Source organism: Meriones unguiculatus, chromosome 4, assembly GCF_030254825.1.
Source record: "Meriones unguiculatus strain TT.TT164.6M chromosome 4, Bangor_MerUng_6.1, whole genome shotgun sequence".
Classification (NCBI taxonomy): domain Eukaryota; kingdom Metazoa; phylum Chordata; class Mammalia; order Rodentia; family Muridae; genus Meriones; species Meriones unguiculatus.
Genome location: NC_083352.1, coordinates 123,851,193 through 123,875,606, shown reverse-complemented (window position 1 = coordinate 123,875,606; position 24,414 = coordinate 123,851,193). Strand labels below are relative to the sequence as shown.

General features: G+C 41.2%; 1 protein-coding gene across 13 annotated transcripts in view; it reads left to right on the top strand.

Moving 5' to 3' along the window:
- Itch (itchy E3 ubiquitin protein ligase) overlaps nt 1–24,414 on the top strand; it is a 115,985-nt gene that overhangs the window by 33,777 nt on the left and 57,794 nt on the right. For all 13 annotated transcript variants that reach the window (XM_060383027.1, XM_060383029.1, XM_060383026.1 and 10 more), the window contains 2 exons: nt 13,231–13,321; nt 23,335–23,476. In XM_060383027.1, coding sequence (XP_060239010.1) covers nt 13,252–13,321; nt 23,335–23,476 — 212 coding nt within the window. In that variant the 5' untranslated portion in view covers nt 13,231–13,251. The remainder of the gene's footprint in view (nt 1–13,230; nt 13,322–23,334; nt 23,477–24,414) is intronic.

The following is a 24,414-nucleotide window of genomic DNA, read 5'->3' as shown; positions in this document are numbered from 1 at the left end:
CGTCTCAGATGCTGTCTTGTTCACTGATTATACTTTGTGTTCATGAGCCGATTCACTGTTGTTTTGTTTTTGTTTTTGTTTTTGTTTTTTCCCTGGGGCTTTGGGTTTTGTTTTTGTGGTTTTTTTTCAGACAAGACACAGTTTTTCTGTTTAACAGCCCTGGCTGTCCTGGACTCGCTTTGTAGACCAGGCTGGCCTGGAACTCAGATCAGCCTGTCCCTGCTGGGTTTAAAGGTGTGGGCCACCATACCTAGCTACAGAAGACTTTGGAACATTCACAGTTTTACAGGTGAGAAGCCAGAGCCAGCCTCAATCCCAGCACTTGAGGCAGAGGCAGGTGGATGTCTCTGAGTTTGAGGTTAGCCTGCTCTGGTCTGTCTGGTCTACGCAGAGACACCCTGTCTTTAAAAAAACAAAGAGATGGGGGTGGGGTGGGGTGGGGAGCGTGTTGTTTTAACTTCTGCTTTAAACTTTGGCACAAAGACTTAAGGAAACAAAACATAGACGTTAGTGGATTTGTTTATTTTTTTGAAATAGGGTCTCATGTAACCGAGGCTGACCTAAGTTGCTATGTAGCTGACACTGCTCCTGCACTCATGAGCTTCCTGCTTTACCTCCCAGTGCTGGGATTACAGATTTAGACACAGTACTGGCTTAAGTTGATAAGTCAGCAAGCATTATTGGGCTGCTGCTGTGTTAGGTCCCAAGGTGTACTCAGATAGAAAATTCTTTCTACTCTAAGGATTTTATGTTTTTGTTTTTGTTTTTTTTGTTTTTTTGGTCAGAAAAACAGTTACTTGTCAGCAGTTACATTTCACTATAATAAGTACCATAAATGGTTGCATGGCATTGAAATTTAAAATGTTTATTTTAGGTTTCCTGTTTTTTTTTTTTTAACATAACTGAATATATTCTAAGTACCATTCATGCTGAGTATTGACCTGGGCTGTATTAAAAAAACAGTGACCTGTGAGTCTGGGAGTGTAGGTGGAGAACTTTACCCAGGACTCACAAAACCTTCCGTTTGGTCCACAAGCAGCAGAGTGATCCCAGCTCTCTGAGGATCAGAAATTCATGCTTGTTTTCAGTTATGTAGTAAATCTGAGCCCCATGAGTCTACATGAGACCATTCTCAAGAGAAGAAAGGAAGAGAGAAAAGAAAGAAGAAAAAGCAGCTCTGCTAGGTAGAAACTTGCAATTTCTCTCTACATCTAGAAACTTTACCCTAATATTTAGCTACTTTTTGTTGTTGTTTTGTTTTTTCTTTCTTTCTTTCTTTTTTTTTTTTTTGAGACAGGATTTCTCTGTAGCCTTGGCTGTCCTGGACTTGCTTTGTAGACCAGGCTGGCCTCCAAGTCACAGCAATCTGCTTCCCAAGCGCTGAGATGAAGGGCGTGCACTGCTACCATGGCCAGCTAGATCATTTTCAGTCCCAGAAAGGAGGAGCATTTTATGCCATTTACAATGACAGTTCCTGCATATTGAGCTTAGTCCCTATGAAAGGCTAACAGTGGCTTGCTTGCTTTCTGGTTTTTGTTTTGTGTGAATGTGCACACGTGTGGCCCTATAATGGGAGAAGACATCAGGTGTTGTATCACTCTGCACCATATGCCCTGACAGAGTCCCTCATGGAATTAGAGCTAGGCCGGCTGCTTGCAAGCCCCGGCAGCCTCTTGCATGTCCTCCTCACAACACTAGTTGCAGACATGGTCATGCTTGGCTTTTTCTGAACATGCTTGGGTTTGAACTCAGTTTCTCATGATTGTGCCCAGCAAGTGGTTTATCCACTAAACTGTCCTTCAGTCCAACAAGAAGCTTGCTTCCTGGAGAAATAGGTCCCGTTTTATTTGGTTTCACATTTTATGAAAGAAAACTTTTTTGTCTTCTGAGACAAGGTATCTCTGTAGCCCTGGCTGCCCTAGAACTTGCCCCGTAGACCAGGCTGGCCTTGAACTCAGAGATCTTCCTGTGTCTGCCTTCTGAGTGCTGGGATTAAAGGTGTGTGCCATTACTACCCAGTAAAAAAAAAGTTTTTTAGTGTGTGTGTGTGTGTGTGTGTGTGTGTGTGTGATATACATGTGTGCTACAGTGCATGTGTGGAGGTCAGAGGACAACTTGAAGAAATAGGGTCTCTCCTTCCACCCTGTGAGTTTTGGGTTTAAACTGAGGCTGTTGGGTTTGATAGCAAATGCCTTTATCTGCTGTCTACATTTAGTTAGGTAAAGTGATTTGCTTTAAAAGAACAAAGCAGTCTGGAAAACAGGAAGAGATGCTAAAGGTTCACTTTATAAATGTTAACTACATTAGAGTTAGAGACATTGGGGTTCATATATCAGCAGTATGACCTTGGCCAATTGTTTGACTGGTTTGTGCCCTAGTTTTTTCATCTTTAAGTTGAGAATATGTTCTTGGGATCGTGTCTTTACTTGAACCAGGCTTGGCTTATAGAAATCATGAAACGCCATTTGTTAAAGGTTAGAAAAACCTCCACTTAAAAGTCATCCTATCGGGTTGTTCACAAAACCTCTCTGGGTAGAACACTGTAGACTTAAATGCGTGTAAGAGCTAGATAAACATCAAGTCGGTAGTGACGAGCAGCGAGGCTTGGTGAGCTTGGCAGCTCAGAGCCTAGGGGAGCTGCTAAGGAAGCTTTGGCTCATTATTATTACTAGTTTTTGTTTGTTTGAGACAGAGTATCATGTATTATAGGTGGCTTTTGTGCTCCTTATATAGCAAAGAATGATCTTCAACTTTTAACATGTTCTTTTGGAGATCAGAAGTCTATGCTTTAAAGTTGGTCTTCTCCTTCCGTCATTACATGGGTTCCAGATACTGAACGCAAGCCATGGGCCTTGTGCAATGAGTGCTTTACTGGCTGAGCCACTCAGCAGCCCCATGACTGCTGATCCTCTACCTCCTGAGCGCTGGGGTCACACCATGTGCACCACTTAGTGGTATTGGGGATTGAACCCAGGGCTTCTTACAAGCGAGGCAGGACTATACCAGCTGAGCTACATCCCCATCCTTTTATGTTCTTTTTGAGCCAGACCCTTACTTGGAAGCCCTAATTGGCATGCTGCTCATGGCAGCCTTTCTCCAGTCTTTTGTGGGATGTGATTACAAGGTTGAGCCCCCATACTCTATTTTTTTTTTTTTTTTTTATATTTTAAGATGGGATCTTAGTTTGTAGTTCAGGCTAAGCTTAAATTTTAGCTACACCACCCTTATTTTGTGAATGGGATTTGGGATTGATTACAGGTCTGTGCTGCTTGACTCAGTAGGCCCGGTAGGCCCAGTAGGTGTGTTTGTTTTGTTTTGATTGTGTCATGTAGCCCATGCTGGCCTCAAATTCTCTGTGTCATTAAGGATGACCTTGAACTTCTGATCCTCCTGCATCTGCTTTCTAATTGCTGATTATAGGAATGTGCCACCACATCTGATTTATGTTATGCTGGGGATCCAATCCAGGGTATTAGGCATTCTAAACATTCTACCAGCTGAACTGTATCCAAAACTCAAGCTAAGGTTTGTTCACCCCCCCCACCCCCCCAGACAGGGCTTCTCTATGTCTTCTGGCTGTCCTGGAACTTACTCTGTAGACTAGGCTGGTCTCAAACTCAAGAGATCGGCCTGCCCCTGCCTCCCAAGTGCTAGGATTAAAAGAATGTACCACCATGCCTGGCTTTAAAGGTTTGGTCTACTCTCTCTCTCTCTCTCTCTCTCTCTCTCTCTCTCTCTCTGTCTCACACACATACAAAACACCACAGTAGGTGAGATTGTACATTTTCTTGTTAGACCAGTTTAGACATTTCACAATATAAACATATTTTAAAATATTTTGTATGTTTAAATACATACTTTTTTATCAACTGAAATATTATTTAAGGTTTTAGAAAAGTATCCACAAATGTAGTGGTTATAGAAATTAAAATGTTTTTTTCTTTTATGTTTTTCCCTGTTGCAGGGTTTCTCTGTGTAATGGCCCTGGCTGTCCTGGATTCAGACTCACTTGTAGGCCAGGCTAGCCTAGAAATTAAGATGTTTTCAAGATTAGAAAAATAAATTGTGAAATATATAGTAATAAAGGCCTGGGGACATAGATTCAAGTTATTTTGAATGACCTGCTCCCAAGTAGAGAGGTTACAGGAGTCTGTGTCACAAAGACACAAATCAACATACTTAAGAAATGCATTGCTGAGCATTAGGTAACTGAGCAAGAGGGGAAGCTCTTCTATTCATTTGAGATTTGTTTTTGTTTTTGTTTTTTGAGACAGGGCTGGCCCACAACTCAAATAACTGCCTGCGTCTGCCTCCCAAGTGCTGTGGAATCAAAGGCATGCGCCTGACTTTATTTTTTATTTTTTGAGACAATTCTTGATACTGTAGTTCCTGCTAATCTGTAGGCTGGGCTAGCCTCATTCACAATTTTCTTTGTCTCCCAAGTGTCTTCTAGGTGTATACCACTGGGTGTTACAGTGTTCTTAACTTTCGGGCTGGTGGAGTATAGCGATTTACTAAGCTTAACAGTACTTTCCTTAAACTTTGCCTACATCATAAGAACTGTTGCATTACATGGTAGTTTTTTTGTTTTTTAACATTTCGTTTATTATTATACAGTGTTCTGCCTGCAGGCCAGAAGAGGGCACCAGATCTCACTATAGATGGTTATGAGCCACCCTGTGGTTGCTGGGAATTGAACTCAGGACCTCTGGAAGAATAACCAGTGCTCTTACCCTCTGAGCCATGTCTCCAGCCCTACATGGTAGTTTTTAATGTTAGGAAGAGTCAGTGACTTGCTTTTCACAGGGACAGTTTCGTTGTGTATCCTCAGGAACAGAGGCACTAGGGTTTTTTCTCACCTCAGGCATGCCAGCACTGATTTTCTTCTTTTTCTCTCTTAATAATAAGAGATGGTATTTGTGGTTTTGGTCACATTTTTCTTAAGCATCTTTTCATGTATTTGCTAATTTTACATCTTCTGGAAAGATGTTTGTTCAGATTGAGTGCTGATTGCAGGTGTAGGCTACCATCCCTGGTCTGTATGACATTGGAACTCAAACTTGTACTGCTAGGATGAGCTGCATCCTCACCGAGCATGGTCCTTTATTTCTAAGGATTCATGGGTATCAAGAGATGATCAGAAACAAGAACTTCCTGAGAGCCAGAAACTGAACTGGCTGTATTTCTAGTTGTATTATCTTACACAGCTGTTGGAAGAGAACAGCATTTGTAGTGTTGCATTAGTTACATGTCTTTGAAACCCACCAAATCCTTTAAAGCCCAGCAGTGAATGAGTCAGTCAGAGCCAGAAACAAGTGGTAACCATATTTAATACTACTTTCCTGTAGTATTAATAATACTGTTTTCTAAAAAGCTGTTTGGGGAATTGGGAAGAAATTGCCTTCTAGAATACTAGGTACAAGTTTGTATTAGTTATTTTCCTGCTTAGGAGAGAAAATTTTTATTTTTGCTCACTTTAAATGGATGCAGTCCGCTGAAGCCTTGAAGGCATGGGGGAGAAGTTTGAAGGGCCTTGGCAATCAGGAAGCAGAGGGAACTCAAAGGATAGACGGGCTGTTACACTCCAGGGTGCTCAGCACCACTGACCACTTCCAGCAAGGTCTCGCCTCCCAGATGTCCCACAACGTCCCCAAGCAGTGCAGCGAGCTGGGGCCAAGTGTTTAAACATGGGGGCCATTCTACATTCAAACTATTACAGAGTGTGAATCAACAAATTAATGTTAAATGTCAGACACTACTGTCAATTTAAGCTCTTTTCATTGTTATTGAGCTTTGAAAGTTGAAGCTCCCCATTTTTCTGTCCTGCAGCATATGCTCTAGACACTATGCTGATATTTCGTTGGAAATGGCAAAAGGGCCTCCAGTGATCTGAGATCCTTTTGAGCTGTTTAGAGCCAAGGTTGCACTGTTGTGGGGAAAGAAAGTGGTTTACATTTTACCTCTCTACCTGAGTGACTTTGACTTTATTCCCTTCTTTTGCTGGGAAAAAGATACAAATGGATGTGTCTACTTGGTGCCTTCAATTAAGAAAATAAGGCTTATATTAAATTACTTCAAACTTTTCTTAAAGTACATTGAGGCATATAAAATTATGTTGAATGTTTATTTTTGAAAATAACACAAACATCTTATTGTGTATAAATAGAAGGCATACTTTAAGGTGATAAATATTGCTTAGATGATAAGGTATTACTAAGTATCTTTAGAAAATGTATCTATATTCCTTATTTTTTCTTTGCCTTTTAGGAAGATATTAAAGTTAGTATTTCCTCTGGCATTATTGTAACTCTTCCTTTCTTATTTTAGGTATTCTGTTTATCATAATTTCTAGCATAATAATAAATGTTTACCAAATGATAGGAAATATTAATGTTTCTCAAATGAGTAGATATATTAAATAATAAATGTTTCTCAAATGATATGTATTAACAACTGACTATTTTAGGATTTTAATTGACAGACTTATAGGCAATAGATTAGACTTAGATTCAAACTGATGTTTTCATTAATTCTAGCACAGTGATTCACTAGGTAAGATTGTAGACTTTCCACTCCTATAGTTGATTATGAATACTTAAAAAAAATCATACATGCTACTCTGCCTTAGGAGGCTTTTAAGTTTGAGATCAGTCAAGACTACATGACTATGAGACCCTGTCTTAAAGAAATTGTTGTGAAAAGTCATTGCCCCACCATAGGAAATTCGTGCAGAGGCCTCTATCTGTATACTTAACAAATTTTAGAGCTATGAGATGGAAGCACAGCTTGAAGCTGGTTTAAAAATTTAGTAACTCCAGTTCCAGGGGAACTGGTACCTTTTGACCTCTGTGGGCTGCAGGCATGCAGGAAATGTATATACATACATGCAGGTAAAATAATAAATAAAAATAAAAACTTCATTTAAAAAGTCAGTCAGGAATGGAGAAATTGTTGAGTAGTTAAGAGCGCTTCTCCAGTTCAGTTTTTACTACCCATGTCTGGCAGCTCACAACTGCCTGCATTCCAGCTCCTGGGGACTCTACACTCTCTGCAGGTTTCCACAGGTTATCCCCACACTCCTGGCCTATGCTGGCGTACACAGCATACATCCATAATACACACACGAAGAAAGATAAAAATACACCTTTCAGAAATTGTCAAGAGGAGCATGTCATAGAAGAGGTGAAAAGGGTGTTGGAAGACATAAGTTACTCTAGCAATGCGACATCTGAGAGGAAAGGCGGCTCTATGGAAAGAGCGCGAATCTCAGATTTTCCCACGATACTCAGGAGGGTTCAAAGTACTTTCTTAAAGATTTGTTTATTTTTATTGTATGTATATGAATGTTTTGCCTGCATGTATACAAGTGTGCTGTGTGTGTAGAGCCCATGGAGGCCAGGCCAGGGCATCGGATCTCCAGTAACTAGAGTTATAGACATTTAAATTGCTGTGTAGTACTAGGGACTAAATCTGGGTTGTCTTCAATGGTAACAAGTGGTCTGAACCATGGGACCCTCTCTCCAGCTCAATTTTACTTCTTTTTAATGCTAGAAACTAGATTAACAGCTTTTTGTTTGTTTTGGACAGTTGTCATTATGTATCCCTGGTTGGCCTAGAAGTCACTATGTGGACCAGCCCGTGCCTAAACCCAGAGAGATCCACCTGCCTCTCTGCTTCCCGAGTGCTAGTATTAAAGTTGTTTGCCACCATGTCTGGCAACGCATGTTTCTGGGTATCACATTTGGAATATAGTTTTACTTCTTTGGAATCAGCTTTACTGTACTGTCTTCATTCTTTTCAGTGTGCTATGTACTGAATATCCAGTTTACAGTGTACTGTATGTTCACCCGTTCTTCATATTGTTGGACACACACACTCTTGGAATTTTGACAAACACATGTAAGAAGGGCTTATTTTCCCTCTTTTGTAGTCACTAATGTTTTCTCAGAACCTTTATCTCATAGGAAATAGTTGTATTCTTCTTTCCTAGCAATTTTGACTTCTTAAAGGTGTTATATGTATTTATTTGTGTAGGAACACACACACAGAATAATTAAAGAGGCCATGAATTTGAATGAGACTAAGGGAGGAGGTTACGTGTGGAGGAGATGGAGAGGAGAAAGAGAGGAGGTGGGAAATGTGTCATTCTGTGCCTTTTCCCGGGTTTGGCTGGTTGCCCACGATCTTTGGTGTTCCTTGGCTTGCATATGATTCTTTCTCATCTGTGTTTGTTTCTGCATGACATTCTTCTATGTCATCTGCACTCAGTGCATGTCCCCGTGTCCAGTGTGACCGTATTGGATTGTGTTTACAAAGACCGTGCAAGAACAAAGTCACACCTAAGGTTCAGAGTGGCTGTGAATCTTGGGAAGGTGCACCGTTCAACCCACTCTCCATATTGTTGGACACACACAATGTTGGGCCTTCATTACAGGATCTTGAGCTGGGATTTAAATTCAAGGCTTTGGGGATGCCAGGCAGTTGCTTTACCGCCAGTCTACTGTCCTAGCCCTGGTGTCATTTTAAGTGTCCTGTCTGTCAGTCTACCTACCTATCAATCTATTGCCCTGTGTTTTTTAGACAGTCTCACTGTGTTGGTCATTCTCTCTTGACTCAACCTGCCAATTGTAGATTGGGATTATAAGCTTGTGCCTCTAGGCCCTACTGATGGTTTTGTGTATGTACACATATGAAAGTTTGCATGTGCACGTGGAGGCCAGAAGCTAATGTCTGTTTTCTTCCCACTGCACCTCACTTTTTTGAGACATGGTCTCTTTGGGAACATGGAGCTCATCAGTTACCCTAGCTGGCAAGCAGGCCCAAAGGGATCCTCCTGTCCCTGCCCATGCTATTTCCTCTGTTTCTATGAGGGTACTGGAAGTTGATCTTGGGTCTCCTGTGCTTGTAAGCATGTCAGCTGAGCCAGGTCCCGGGAGCTTCCCACCCCCAGGTGAGGTTTTTATTTAATTTTTAAAGTTTTTCAACATTTTTTGTGGTAACTCGTGCTTAAGCAAGTGTTCTACTTCTGAATCATATGTCCAGATACAGCCGGGGCTTTTTTGCAGACCTGCCTGAGGTATAAATAAGACAGGGAGACTTCTAATATGGTTTTAAGTTTTGGCCTTTCGCTGGGACAGTCTCCCAGGTGCCATTTAAGTAACCAGTATTCTAGCCTACCACCTGCCAGGTGGCCAGCTCTCTACTTCTGCTGTTTCAGCCCTTTTGTCCCCACCCATGTCATTTGCATGTGTCTCCCTGTGCTGCAGTACTCTCTGTGCCAGGAAGTTCTGCCCTCATACTTCCTGCCCCTGCTCTTGGCCATCAGCTCTTTATTACAACCCACTGGCAGTGTCTCCAGGCAGAGAGGGCTGTCTGATCTTCAAGTGTCTGAGCAGGTGTGGAAGGACAAGTATTTACAAATATAAAACAGGTGATGGGCCATAGAAATGACAATACCAAGATCCTGTCAGCACTTAGCTTTCTGCCTGTACAGTATTAACAATTGAAATTACAGAGACACACCTTTGTACAATGTGAAAGTCACCCAACATCCAGATCCACAGTAACTTAAATCTTCTGTATTTTTTATTTTGTGAATGTGTGTGTCATGTTGTGCAGGTAGAGGTCAGAGGGCAGTACAGGTAGAGGTTAGGATAATTTTTGGTAGTTGATTCTCATTTTCTACCTTGTTGAGGCATAATCTCTTGTTCCTGCTGCTGTGCTTATGTCTAGACTTCTGCTCATTCTTGTACTCTCAGTATTTGGCTATCCTGCTGAGGCAGGAGGATTGCTGGGATTTCAAGGCAAGCCTGTATTCCATGGTGAGTTCCACAACAGTCTGGAGCTGCAGAATGAAACCCTGTCTCAAAACCAACAAACCAACAAACCAGAAAATAGGATTGGAGAGATGGTTTGGTGGTTAAGCGTGCTTGTTGCACTGTGTAACAACCGTGTATCATTGAATATGCACCTGTAGCTCTAGCACTGAGGGGAGATAGAACCAGGAGGATCACTGGGACTTGCAGGATACTAGCCTAGCTCAAAACAAAACAAAACAAAACGCCTCTCCCCGCCAAAAACCCACAAGCTTCAGGTTCAGGGAGAGACCCTGCCAGAAAGGAACAAGGCAGAGAGGGATAGAGGAGGACAACCTTATTTCCCCCTCTGATCTCCACACATACATACACAAGTGTGTATACACCAGGCGTGCATACACACAATTACTCAAGCAGTTTCTAAAAATAACTAAACAAACAAAGCAAGCTTGTACTTCATCATCTTAGCCCCCAAAATGTTTTTGTATTATTTCTGAAAAAAAAAAAAAAAAAAAAAAAAAGACATTTTCCTCTGTAACTGTTGTGTGACCCTGTTCTTGACGAGATGTAAACAAGTGTCTACTCACCCCAGATATAGCCAGCACTAGATGAGAATAGATACCACTGAAGTCCAGCTTACTGAGCCAGTGAGTTTATTGGGGTTACCTACAGGAGCAGAAATGACCCAGAGACCACCACCAGAGGCTGCCCCAGCACGGGAGACAACAGCACAAAAGCTGGAAACCTGGACTTCACTGTGCAGCTTGCAGGCAGCTTGGCAGGCTGGAGGTGTCTTCCCAGGCAGCTTTCTGACTTCAGAGTGTCTTTCAGCTTTCTAGTGAATGGCCAGCATCAGGGACTTCCTGAATTTCCCCTCAAAGATGGAATGTTTTATTTTGGAGGAAATGGCTATACGATAGTAATTATCACATCTTCTGAAAATTTATATTTTATTTTTTTAAGAATCTCATGCAGCACTGGCTGATCTGGAACTCACTGTGTAGATTAGGCTGGTGTCAAACTCATAGAGAGCCTCAGTTGTCTCCTTCCACCAGTGGGTTCCAGGGTCAAATTCAAGTTGTCAGGCTTGGCAGCAAGTACCGTAACCTGCTGAGCCATCTTGCCTACTGTTGGCTGATTTTTAAAAGGGATTTAGTTTGTGCATGTGTCTGTGCCATGCATGTACATATGGCCCTTAAAGGCCAGAAGAGGGCGTCAGTTGTAGGTGGTTGGGAGCCATCTGACATTGCTGTCAGAGCAACAAGCACTCGTAAGTGCTGAGCCATCTCTCCACCTTCCTCTGTTGATTTTTACAGTCAGTTTTTAGTTACTTTTTTTTCTATTTGAGACTAGATTTTCATGTAGCTCAGGCTAGCTTCCAACACTGAGATGAGGTGATACTTCATAAAAATAACAATACTAAAGTCCAGCCTGTACTCCACTCTCTGCTAGTATAGAAATCAGCAGTTGAATAATACAGAGACAACTGGAATTTTGCTTCTTTTGTTTTTTTTGTTTTTTGGAACAGGGTTTCTTTGTGTAGCCTTGCCTGTCCTGGACTCACTTTGTAGACCAGGCTTGCCTTAACCTTGCCTGTTCTGGATTTGCTTTGTAGACCAGGCTAGCCTCGAATTCAGAGATCCGCCTCTGCCTCCCCCAGTGCTGAGATAAAGGTGTGTACCACCACCACCAGGTGGAATTTTGTTTCTTGATTGCTTCTGTATATCCTGAATTTTTTAAAAATATCTTTATTTTTTGTCAAAGATCTGTGGCAGATATGCTTTCAGTATTGCGGAATAGGTAATAAACTACAGTGACAGTTTCTGAGGTTTGTGAGTCAGGCCGTGTAGAGTTAAGCTCCTACAACACATCTCGTCTCTCTTACTTCTGAGGTGACTGCTAATGACTGTGTGGTGTATTTTATCAGAATGAAAGGGCGCTGTCAGCAGAAGCATTTGAGTTGGGAGGCTGGTTGGAAGCAAAATATAAAGAAAGTTGTTAAGAGTGACTCCAGAAGTTTTAGCCTGAACATCGAGAGTTAGAATTGCAACTTATTAGGTGACAATATGCTTAGAGTACAGGTCTGCAGAAAAAAAATCAGGAGTTTAGTTTGGGGTATCGCAGTATGGAGTGTCTTTTAGATAACCAAGTGAAGTTTTTTAGGTTTTTAGGAGTAAGGTCTAGGCCAGACATTTAGTTTCTTGGGTCATGTTATATGGATACAGTTTAAAGCTCTAAGACCTGATAGTGTCCTCCAGGGAATGAATATATAGAAAACAGTAATTGAGCCAGTGTAAGCCAACATAAGGAGCAGAGAGAAAAAAGACATCTAAAAAAATTATTAGGTGGGCGGTGGTGGCACATGCCTTTAATGCCTGCATTCAGGAGCCAGAGTCAGGTGGATCTTTGTGAGTTCAAGGCCAACCAGGTCTACAGAGCATGTTCCAGAACACCAGAGAAACTCTCTTAAAAAAAAACAACCAACAATTATATGTATATATGAATGTTTGCCTGCATGTATGGCTGCATCTCACATGTATTTGGTGTCCAAGGAGGTAAAAAGACAGCATTGGATCTACTGGAACTGAAAATACAGATTGTCCTGACGCCCTGTGTGTGTGCTGGGAACTGAACCGGGGTCCTCAGGAAGAGCAGCAAGTGTTCTTAAGCACAGCAGCACCTCTTTAGCCCCAAGAAAAGTAATCTTTCAAGAGACTGAGAAGAAATAATCAGAAGATCATAAACCCAGAAAAAACCTAGAAATTGTGTCTTAGGAATTCAAGGGAAGGGCATTGTTTATACCAGTGGAGGAAGTTTAAATTTTGTTGATAATGGAATTATTAGAAATGTAAATTGTGTTTAGCAGTGTGAAAGCCGTTGATTATTATTGAGCCTTTAGTAGTAAAGGGTGGGACCATGGTGGCCCAGGATTAACGAAGGAAGGGTCCAGGAGAGCTTCAACGTTGGGTATTTTAGATGAGGACAGCAGGAGGTGGCTCCCTCCCCCTACCAACCTGGCACCATAAATTTAGCTGCCCCACCATCAACCCTAGTAAGAATTATTACCATGACCTTTATCAGGCTTCACTCTTCTTTGACCTTATAAGGTTGCTTCCTCTTCCTCTTCCCCCACCAAGACCCCACGGCTCCTGAGTATGCAAATAAAGTGTCTTCCAACACTCCTGCCCTAGTCACCCCTGCATAGCATCAGTGTTTTTTTTTTTTTTTTTTTTTTTTGTGTACTCAACAGTGCAAAACAAGCCTGGATACCCTGAGGGAGGGGAGAAGTGCAGCTGGTACCCAACAGGCCAGACTATAGCTATTTCCATAGTTTTAAATGGAAAATGTATCAACATTAATATTAATGATATTAATATTAATAATGTTAATAGTATCTCATTTGTCTTGTTTTCAGGTTTGCTGTCTTATTGATGGTATGTCTGATAGTGGATCACAGCTTGATTCAATGGGTAGTCTGACCATGAAATCACAACTTCAGATCACTGGTAAGTCTTTTTTTTTTTTTAAGATTTATTTATTTAATTTATGTGTTTGAGTGCTCTGCTTTCATGCATACCAGAAGAGGGAGTCAGATTTCATTGTAGATAGTTGTGAGCCCCCATGTGGTTTCTGGGAATTGAAGTCAGGACCTCTGGAAGAGCAGCCAGTGCTCTTAACCTCTGAGCCGTCTCTCCAGTCCCCACTGGTAAGTCTTAAAAAGGTACAGTACCTTATATCTCTGCCTCTTCCATTAAAAAAAATCATAGTTTTAATAGTGACTGGAGACATTGGCTCACTGGTTAAGAGCACTTGCTGCTAGTAGACCCTGGTTCAGTTTCTGGTACCCATATTATAAATGGGGGCTCACAACTCCAACTCCAGAGGACCCAGTAACCTCTTCTGGCCTTCACTTACACATGCATACATATGTCTAGATTTAAAAAAAAATCCTAAATTTTTCATTTTTAAAGTCTTGTGAGAACAAAATGTTTAGTGGACTATGACATCTTAGGGACCAAATCAGTGTTTGATGAATGAACACATGAACAGAAAGTTAAGATATATTGTAGTAAATAAATAATGAGCGTTGGGCTATATGTTTATTATTAGCCCTAAGATTATCATGGCGCCATTATCTAACCCTCTATCACAAATAATGAGACACAGACACCTGTTAGATTTATGATTGCCTTATTACCTTGGCCCAGGTAGATATTTCACCTATGCTGTCTCAGTATCCTAACCATCCATCTCCCAGCCCTTGTCCAGTGCTATCCGCCTTAATCTTCTTCATCTGAACTATCTTCCATCTATAGTCTTATAAATACTTGCTTTTCTTCTTCATCTGGGCCTTTCCATGCTATTATTGGAATCCCAGGCCTACATGATTTCTTCTCCATGCTAACCCATCCGGGTGCCCTCCTTCCTCCTCTCTTGAGCAGTGATTCTCCTGAACCCTCTCCAAGCCTGGGAACTTTAGCCACACCTACCCCATTCTGCCCTGCCCAGGTATAGGCTCTTAATCAGCCAAGCAGATATGTCTTAGGCAGGTTTACAAAACAAGGATAGGTGTAACCAGATCTTGAGGGCCAGTAACACACATCAGACCAACCTCCAACAGTATGTAAAAGTAATTTTTACTTTGTAAAAAATTTATATATTACTTATATAGCATTCTGCCTGCATGTGTGCCTGTGCCCCAGAAGAGGGCACCAGATTTCACTATAGAGCCACGATGTGGTTGCTGGGAATTGAACTCAGGACCTTTGGAAGAATAGTCAGTGTTCTTAACCTCTGAGCCATGTCTCCAGCCCCTCATTTTTACCTTGAAGATATACTGGGATCTGGGCAGTTACTATTGATTATTAATAATTTTACTGCTTATAAACAGGATTGGTCCATTATCACCACAATCAGTTTTATTGTTTATTTACCTTTAGAAAATTTTAATTTTGAGAATTTCATATGTGGATTCTGCATTTATGTCATTTCCATCCCTCCCCCTCTAACTCACTGTGTTTCTCCCTACTCCTCAAATGTATAACCTTGTTGTTAATCATTATCGTTACACACAGACACAAGAACACACACATTACACTATGGTGAGTTCATTTAGTGGGGTTTGTGTGTGTGTGTGTGTAATTTGTGTTGTTTCTCTGCGTATGGGTGTGGTCTGTATGTGGTTAGGGCTCACACTGGATGTGGAGAAGACTTATCCACTCTCTCTTATGCCGTGCCTCTTCTCTAGGGTTAGTCTTGTGAGATGCCCGTGAACCGTGGTAGCATCACTTGATGCCGCCATTTTGTGCATCTTGTTTATGTGACTATATTGTTGAGATTTCATGGGTATAACTTCCCTGTTACAGAGGAAAATACGGTCTTGCTGCTAAAGCCCAGGTCTTCTGGCTTTTCAAATCTCTTGCTCCCTTTTCTGCAATAGTCCCTGATTCTTAGCTGTAAGGCTTGTGTTGTAGATGGAGCAGCTGGGGTTTGGGCACTCTGTGGCACTCTGAATTTTGCCCAGTTGGGGATTGCTATGATGGTCTCTAACTGCTGCAAAAAAAAAAAAAAAAAGCTATTTTGATGAAGGGTGAAACAATATACTTCTCTGTGGCTATAAGGGTAAGAAAGTACTTAGAGTGCAGGAAGGCATGACACTGGGGTAGGAAAGTGGCCGTCGTAGGTTTTCCTCTAGGGTCCATGGTGTCACCAACCACAGATTGTTGGCTAGGTCTGAGGTAGCAGACATGAATTTTCTTCAATTGAGTGGGCCTAAAGTTTAATTTAACAGCTGCTAGTTATCCCTAAGATGTAAGTGTCACTATTGTACCCTTGTGAGTATCTTGCTGTGCTGGTCATCATTACGGTTTGCAGGCTTTACGTCTGTGTAGAACTGTTGATTGCTTTGCTGCTTTGGCAGCTTGCTTAACACCTTGTATACCATGAGAGCTGGTCCACAGCTAAGAGGCTTCTCGGTCAGCTCTAGCTTGATTCTTCCAAATCCTATCTCTAAAGTATGTCTTTAGCAATAGGGTCTTACCTTCAAGTTCTGGGAGGCAAATTAGAGCAATGGCAGTAGCCTATATTGTTTTGGGAATTTCTTAGATTTTCCTGACCAACAGCTCACAGGGAGGTTTTCCATATCTGGCACTGTTTTGGTTTATTTTTAAATTTAAATTTATTTTTTATAATTTATTCACTTTTAAAAAAAGATGTCTGTTGCTATTAGGGAAAGCATTATCACCCCCAAGTGGCATAATTTCATTAGAAAATATGTATATGTGTGTATACATATAATTATGTATCTTATGTACATACAAACTATACATATGTAAATGCTTAGTCATCTATAAGTAATATACATACACACATATATATATAGTTTGTTTGTTTGTTAGGTTTTTCAAGAAAGGGTTTCTCTGTGTAGCCTTGGCTGTCCTGGATTTGTTTGTAGACCAGGCTGGCCTTGAACTCACAGATTGCTGCCTGCCTCTGCCTCCCTGAGTGCTGATATTACAGGCGTGCACCACCACACCAAGCTATATGTATGTATTATGAAGTGAACATAAAATGTTTTCCTGTGACTCTTTCAGATCTCCTTAATGTTACTCATCCCTCCTCTCCCCGTCTTTCTCTGTATTGTCTTCATTTTCCCTAGTGTGCTGCCCTCCCTTTTCTCATTTCCCCATTCGGAGCCCCCATGTGCCATTGTTCCCCTCTGTAGAGCCTCCCACTCCACCCCCATGATCTCTTTTTACTTTCTTGGTTTCTGCAGTTACACCAGGTGATTTGCCCACATCTGGAGATTCAGAGCTAGGATCCGCAAGTAAGAGAGAACATGCAGCTGTCGCCTTTCTGGGCCTGGGCGACCTCACTGAGAACGATGGTTTCTAGTTCTGTCCATTCACCTGCAGATTTACAGTGAATGGAATTCTACTGTATAAATGCACAACATTTTCAGTATCCATTAGTTAGTTTAACAGTTAGATTGTTTCCATACTTTTGCTATCAGGAATGGAGCAGCAGTGGAAATGGCTGAGCAGGTGTCTGGAAAGTAGGGTGTCGAATCCTTTGGGCATATACCAAGGAATAATATAGCTTGGTCAAATGGGATATCTACTTTTTAGTTTTTTTGAGACTTCTCTACACTGATTTTCATAGTGGCAGCATCAGTTTGTAGTTCTTCCAGCAGTGAATGACCTTTGCCCACATCTTCACCAGCATTTGTTATCAGTTTATTTTTGTCTTATCTTAGTCATTCTGATTGGGGAAAGATGAACTCTCATAGTAATTTTAATGTTTATTTCTCAAATTGTTGATGATGTTAATTAAACACTTTTAAGGGTATTTCTTATCCGTTTTTATTTCTTCTTTTGAGAACTCTGTGTTCAGATTCATAGCTTTGAGTTCTTTGTTTATATTGCATATTAACCCTTTATCAGATCTATAGTTGGCAAAAATTTTCTTCCTCTTCACTCAGTTGATTGTTTCTTTTGCTGTAATGTTGCCATATTTATTTATTTATTTAAATTTAGTCTTTTATTATTTATTTATATAGGATTCTGCCTGCATGTGTGCCCACATGCCAGAAGAGGGCACCAGATCTCATTACAGATGGTTGTGAGCCATCGTGTGGTTACTGGGAATTGAACTCAGGACCTCTGGAAGAACAGTCAGTGCTCTTAACTTTTGAGCCATTTCTCCAGCCCCATATTGTCGTATTTAATATTTACTGTTGGTATATCTTTCAGTTACTCATCAGTTATTCCTAAACAAGCTGTATACCCAAATCACCACATAGGGATTGGGATTTATTTAATTAACCTAGAACACAATGCTGGGCAATAGTTACTCCATCCTAAACTGCAAAGCCCAGATAGTTTCCTCCCATTCAGATTTTCACATTGTACTTGCTTTTAGTCATATCTAAGGTCTGGTCCATTTCTCCATGTGGTTCCAAGACCTCCTCTACGGATCCTCTCATCTCCTTTACCCCTTGCTTTTCTCCTCCCCTCTTCAGACCAGGATGTCTCACCCTATATTCTCCAATGTATAGCACTGGCTAGTTGGTTGTTTAATTGACAATATAGAGAACAAATGGTGGCATGTTTATACAAACTTGAGACAGGTGATGCTCAGAATAAGCATCACAATGCAATGTCTGGATTGAAACCAATAGTGGGGGAGAGAAATCAGCATTCGAATGAACAAGGGTAAATTGTATACATTCCAAAAGAACATTATACCAATACTGTAAGAAGACTTAGTTTCATGAGGTCTCATTTATCAGTTGTTGGCCTTAGTTCAGGAACAAACAGAGTCCTGTTCAGAAAGTCCTTTCCTGTACCTTTATCTTGGGTACTGTTCTTGTTTTCTCTAGCAGTTTCAGTGTTTCAGGTTTCACATTAAGGTCTTTGATCCATTAAAAAAATTTTAAAATTTTGTGTGCATTGGCATTTTGCCTACATGTGTGGCTGTGTGAAGGTGTCAGTTTCTGGAAATGGACATATAGACAGTGGTGAGCTGCCATGTGGGTGCTGGGAATTGAACTCCGGTCCTCTGGAAGAGCAGCCATTCGCGCTGAGTTCTCTCTCCAGTCTTCTTTGATCCATTTTTTAACATAGGTGCTTAGAGCTATAAACTTCCTTCCTAGAACTGTCTATACTGAGTCCCAGAGGTTTTGTTGTTTTCATTTAATTTGAGGAAAAATTTCATTCTAGATTTCTTCCTCAGCTTCTTTGACTCATCCATCACTCAGTAACAATGTTTAATCTCCATGAGTTTATGTACTTACTAGAGATTCATTTGCTATTTATTTTAAGCTTTATCACATTGGTCAGATAGGATATACAGTCATTCAGTTGTTCTGAATTTCTTGAGATTTGTTTTGTGTCCTGTATGTGGTCAGTTTTAAAGAAACTGCCATGGGCTCCCGTGTAGATTTATGGTCTTTGGTGACGGGCGGGACATTCTGTAGGTGTGTCTGTCTGATGTACCATGCTGTTTTTATTTATTTGCTTTGTGTTTTGTTTTGCTGTTGTGGTTCCATAGCTCAATCTTGTGCCTAATATGATATGTAGCCAAGGATGACCTTGAACGGGAGACCCTCATGCTCTCCACCTTCTAAGTGCTCTCTCTGGCAGACACATGCCGCCACACCTGGTTTAACAGTTTTAGGGTGATTTTTGTCTCTCCAGAAAGAACTCCTGTACCCATTAGCATCATAAATCATTTACCCTGGGTAACCACGAATCTAGGTGTTCACTTGCCCACTTTTTGTGGATGTGGATCTCACACAGTTTTGATGTTTTGTGGCTTCTTTCACTTAGTATGTTTTCAAGGTTCATTCATGTTGTAGCATGTATCAGTATTTAAATTCTTTTTATTGCCATATAGTAATTCCATTGTGTTAATGTATGTTTTCTGTAGTTGATGGATGTTTGGATTGCTTCTTTTATTTTTTCACGCTTACTTATTGTTTTGCACACATGCACGTGTACAAGCACATGTGTGTGGAAGCCAGTGGACAGTGTTCTTCTTTACATCATGAGGTTCTTTGGATCAAGCTAAAGTACTCACTTTGCAGCAAGCACCTGTGGTCTCTGAGCTAGCTCGCTAGACTTGTACTTTTTGTCTATTGTGAATAATTCTCTGAACACTTGTACAGTTTTTGTGAGGAATATGCCTTCGCTTCACTTGGGAGGGTATGTAGGTGTTGAGTTGCTTGGTCATATAGTATCCATGTGTAGCATGTTGAGGATTCCAGGTTGTTTTTCAATTTTAGTATATGTGCTGTGGAAGCAAGCACCCAGGTTGTTTTCCAAGCAGCTACACCATTATGTAATTTCATCATCAATATACTAGGATTCCAATTTCTCTATCTCTTCCCAATGCTTGTTATCTGTCATTTTGATTGTAGCCATCCCAGTAGCTGTAGTTTTGACTTGTGTTTCCCTGGTAGCTAATGATAATGATGTTGGGCATGATTTTGTATCCTTGTTGGCCATTCTATTTCTGTTTGGGAAATTAGTTATTCAAATCCTTTGGTTCCTATTATTTAGTAACATCTATTTTGTTTATCCTTTAGCTGTGCTGTATAACATAATAATTTAATGTGCATTTTTAGGTTATGTTTCTGCTTAGAAACCTGTACTGCTTCTTTTCATTGAGGTGTAGATTTTTCTCTTTTGGTCTTACCTAAGACTCTACAGAGTGTAGCTCCGTTTTCCTGGTGTGTTTCTGCTATTCCTGTTTATATCAGCTTCTAGATTGTGAATGTGTTAGGTCACAAAGCATGTCCTTTTAAAAAATTATGTGCATATGTGTAAGCTCAGTGTGGGCTGGTGCGCATGAATGCCATGCCCACAGAGGCCAGAAGAGAGAGCGCTGGCTGCCCTGCTGCTAGCTACAGGGGTGTGAGCTGCCCCGTGAGACAGCAATACATACTTGTAACTGCTGAGTCACCTTTCAGTCCTGACACATACCTTAATTGCTATATTCATCAAAACCTGAGGCGGTGTTCATTTATATATATATATTACACATATGTATATTATATATAATATGTATATATGTATATAATATATATCATGCTGCCTTAAGCTAATAACATCCTAGAATTTCTTGGTGTGGCTTCACTCATTTTAAAACTGGTGTTTCTTTACTAGCAAGGCCTAAGGAAAGGTATGGTTTCTTAGTCAGTGCCAGATTGTGGTTACTTCCTCCTCCTCTAAGCTAGACTGGCTTAAATTGGACAAGCTTCTGCCTTTGGGGGCTGGTGTTGAAACCTTTGACTGGAACTGTCTGTATTTTTCAGGTTACATCAGTAGTTTATATTCCTTGCATTTTAAAAAAATGAAGTTAACATTTTTCTTTTAACATTCTTTAAATAAAGTTACTATTTTTTATAATGATGATGAAAGGAAGAAGTCTAAGCAAAAACACAAAAGACCAAGAACTGTAACTTCTTGATGGTATGCAAAGGGTTTTTGTCCCATTTTAGTCTAAAAGTTCCGAGGTACCTAAACACAGGGCTTAAAAGAATGAATGAATGAGTGAGTGAGTGAGTGAGTAAGTGAGTAAGTGAATAAGGGGCTGGAATATGGCGAAGTACAAATGCTTGCTATGCAAAAATGAGGGCACCGACTTCCTTCCTCAGAAAACCCATTCAGTGCTGGGTAGCCAAGGCGGCTTGCCTGTAAGTCAAGCCCTGGAAAGCAGAGAAGGGATTTGGAGAGCAGCCGTATTGAGAGACCTTCCTTCAGGGAATGAAGTACAAGAGTGGCCAGGGATGACTCGCAGCATCAGCCTTGAGCCTTCAGAGACATTCACGCGCACATGCAAACATACCCGTACACGCGCACCCACGCCACGCAAAAACCGATGCATATACACAGTATACACCGTGTGGACACATGTCCATACCACACACGCATGAAAAACAGAAAAACAAAATAATAACAGAGAAATTGTTTTCAGCAAATATGTCATGTATTTGTTAGTTTTCTGACCCAGTAACAAATACCTGAGATAATAAACTTATAAAGAGAAGTGGATCGGGTCAGTGATGGCTCCCTGGGTAAATGCATTTGCCTCAAAGCCTGGTGACCCAAGTTCCATCTCTGGAACCCACGTGGTGGAAGGGGAGAACTGTCTCCTTCAGGTTGGGTTCTGACCCTCATACTTGCATCATGGCACCAGCACCCCTTCCCACAAGTAAAAGAAATATATTATAAAATATAAAATATAAATGAAATCTATACATATATAATATATATGCAATGTTTGTATGTGTGTATACATGCACATATACATATACGTTTGTATGTGTGTATGATCATGTGGGTTTTAATTCCTACTGTCTTTGGTTTTTTTCTTTTTCTTCTCTTTCTGTTTGTTTCTCTGTGTAGCCGTGGCTGTCCTGGACTTGCTTTGTACACCAGGCTGCCCTTGAACCCACAGAGATCTGCCTGCCTCTGCCTCCCCTAGTGCTAGGATTACAGGTATGTACCACTGTACCTGGCCTCCTCCTCCTCCTCCTCCTCCTCCTCCTCCTCCTCCTCCTCTTCCTCCTCCTCCTTCTTTCTTCTTCTTTCCTCCTCCTCTCTTCTTCTTCTTTCTTCTTCTCCCTTCTTCTTCTTCTTCTTCTTCTTCTTCTTCTTCTTCTTCTTCTTCTTCTTCTTCTTCTTCTTCTTCTTCCTCCTCCTCCTCCTCCTCCTCCTCCTCCTTCTTCCTCCTCCTCCTTCTTCTTCCTTCTTCTTCTTCTTCTTCTTCTTCCTTCTTCCTTCTTCTTCTTCTTCTTCTTCTTCTTCTTCTTCCTCCTCCTCCTTCTTCTTCCTTCTTCTTCTTCTTCTTCTTCTTCTTCTTCTTCTTCTTCTTTCTTCTTCCTTCTTCTTCTTCTTCTTCTTTCTCCTCCTCCTCCTCCTCCTCCTCCTCCTCCTCCTCCTCCTCCTCCTCCTCCTCCTCCTTCTTCTTCTTTTTCTTTCTTCCTCCTCCTCCTCCTCCTCCTCCTCCTTCTTCTTTCTTCTTCCGGTTTCTCTGTGTAGCCTTGGCTGTCCTGGAATTAGCTTGATAGATCAAGCTGGCCTCAAACACACAGAGATCCACCTGCCTCTGCCTCCTGAGTGCTGGGATTAAAGGCGTGTGCCACCACTGCCCACAGATCCTCTGAAGAGACACCCTGACCATGACAACTCTTATAAAGGAAAACATTTAATTGGGGCTGGCTTACAGATTTAGTCTGTTACCGTCATGGCAGGGAGCATGATGGTACACAGGCGTCTATGGTGCTGCAAAGAGAGCTGAGGTAGCCAAACAGGAAGCAGGGTAAACAGGCAGCAGGAAGAGAAGGGGGAGTAACACTGGGCTGGGTTTGTGCTTCAGAAACCTCAAAGCCCAGCCCTGGACATCCTTCCTCTATCAAAGCCACACCTCCTAATAGTGCCACATCCTATGCGCTTATGGTGCCCATTTTCATTCAAACCATCGCACCTACGCATTTCAAAAACATGATGAAGGTCCAGTTTACAGAGTATACAACATCCACAAGGACGGGTTTACTCCGCAGCTGGCTTGAATGACACCACAAAGACTTATTAGCATAGAAGCTGAAAACTACTTGATATGTGGGAAGTCAGGTGTAGGGCCATCCCTTGGCCCTGTGCTAGCTCATTTCCTAGATGTTAAACTGCATGTTAGCTGCTTGAGGAGCTGTGCTATGAACTCATTTTGATCAGGCGTGTACCACTAGGCGGTACATGGCCATGATCCTGCCACTGACTGTGGAGGCGATGCGCATGGTAGTTGAGTTTCTGATATATAGAAGTCCTGTATGTATATGTATTTACTAAGATAGGACAGAATATATGAGATATAAATCTCATAAATAGACAAAATGAATAAATATTTTAGGGAATAGCTGCTTATAAATGAAAAGTGCCTTAATCTTTGGTGAAGTGTCATTGATCAAGGATTAAACTAGTATTTCAAATATTAAAGTGTTTTCTCTTTTCTTTTCCAGTCATCTCAGCCAAACTTAAAGAAAATAAGAAGAATTGGTTTGGACCAAGTCCTTATGTAGAAGTCACCGTAGATGGGCAGTCAAAGAAGACAGAAAAATGCAACAACACAAACAGTCCCAAGTGGAAGCAACCCCTGACCGTGTAAGTTCCTGCATATGGCGCTTGCTTAGTTAACCCTGAGCAGATACGCGACTCTAGTGTGCTTGGTTCCCCCACCCCCACCGTTTTCTCTTTTACTTTTCCCCACCTGCTCCAAGGGCTCTGTCCTCTAGTTTCCTCGTTGTGTCTTTTTAGATGGTTTCCTATCTGATTTTCTGGTCTGTCCTCATCTATTCTAGTTGCGCTGGTGATGGTACCACTGTTGCCACTCAAGGAAAGTGAGAATAATAGCTCTCCCTTTTAATTTTAGTTTTTAATTTAAAAGTTTATATGTGAATATTGAATATTATATTTACATCATTATAATAGCCTTTAAAAAGGATTAATTTTTATTTTATGTGTATGTCTGTTTTGCCTGTATATATGACTATGCACCAAATATGTATAGCACCTTTGGAGGTCAGAAGCAGGTGTCAGATCCCTTGGAACTGAAGTTGCAAGTGTTTAATGTTTGTTAGCCACTCTGTTTATGCTAGTGACCAGAAATCAGTTCCTCTGAAAAAAAAAAAGCATCAAGTGTTCAGCCTCTTTCTAGTTCCAGTAGCCCTTTTCTTAAACTGGGGCTGAATCAGGTTGAGAATAATTCACTTTATAAAACTTTCTTGTCAATGTTTTGTTGTTTTGAGACAAGGTCTCACTGTGTAGCCCAGGCTTGCCTGGAACTCTCTGTAGCTCAGACTGTCCTTGAATTCTCCAATCCATTGCCTCAGGCCTCCTGAGTGTAGGCACTGTAGGTGTGTTTCCATATGTAGCACTTAATCCCCTCCCCCTTTTGCGACAAGATTTCTCTGTGTAGCCCTGGCTGTCCTGGAACTTACTCTGTAGAACAAGGTGGTCTCAAACTCAGAGATCTGCCAATCTCTGCCTGCCAAGTGCTGGGATTAAAGGTGGGCACTACTATTGCCTGGCAATTCTTTTTT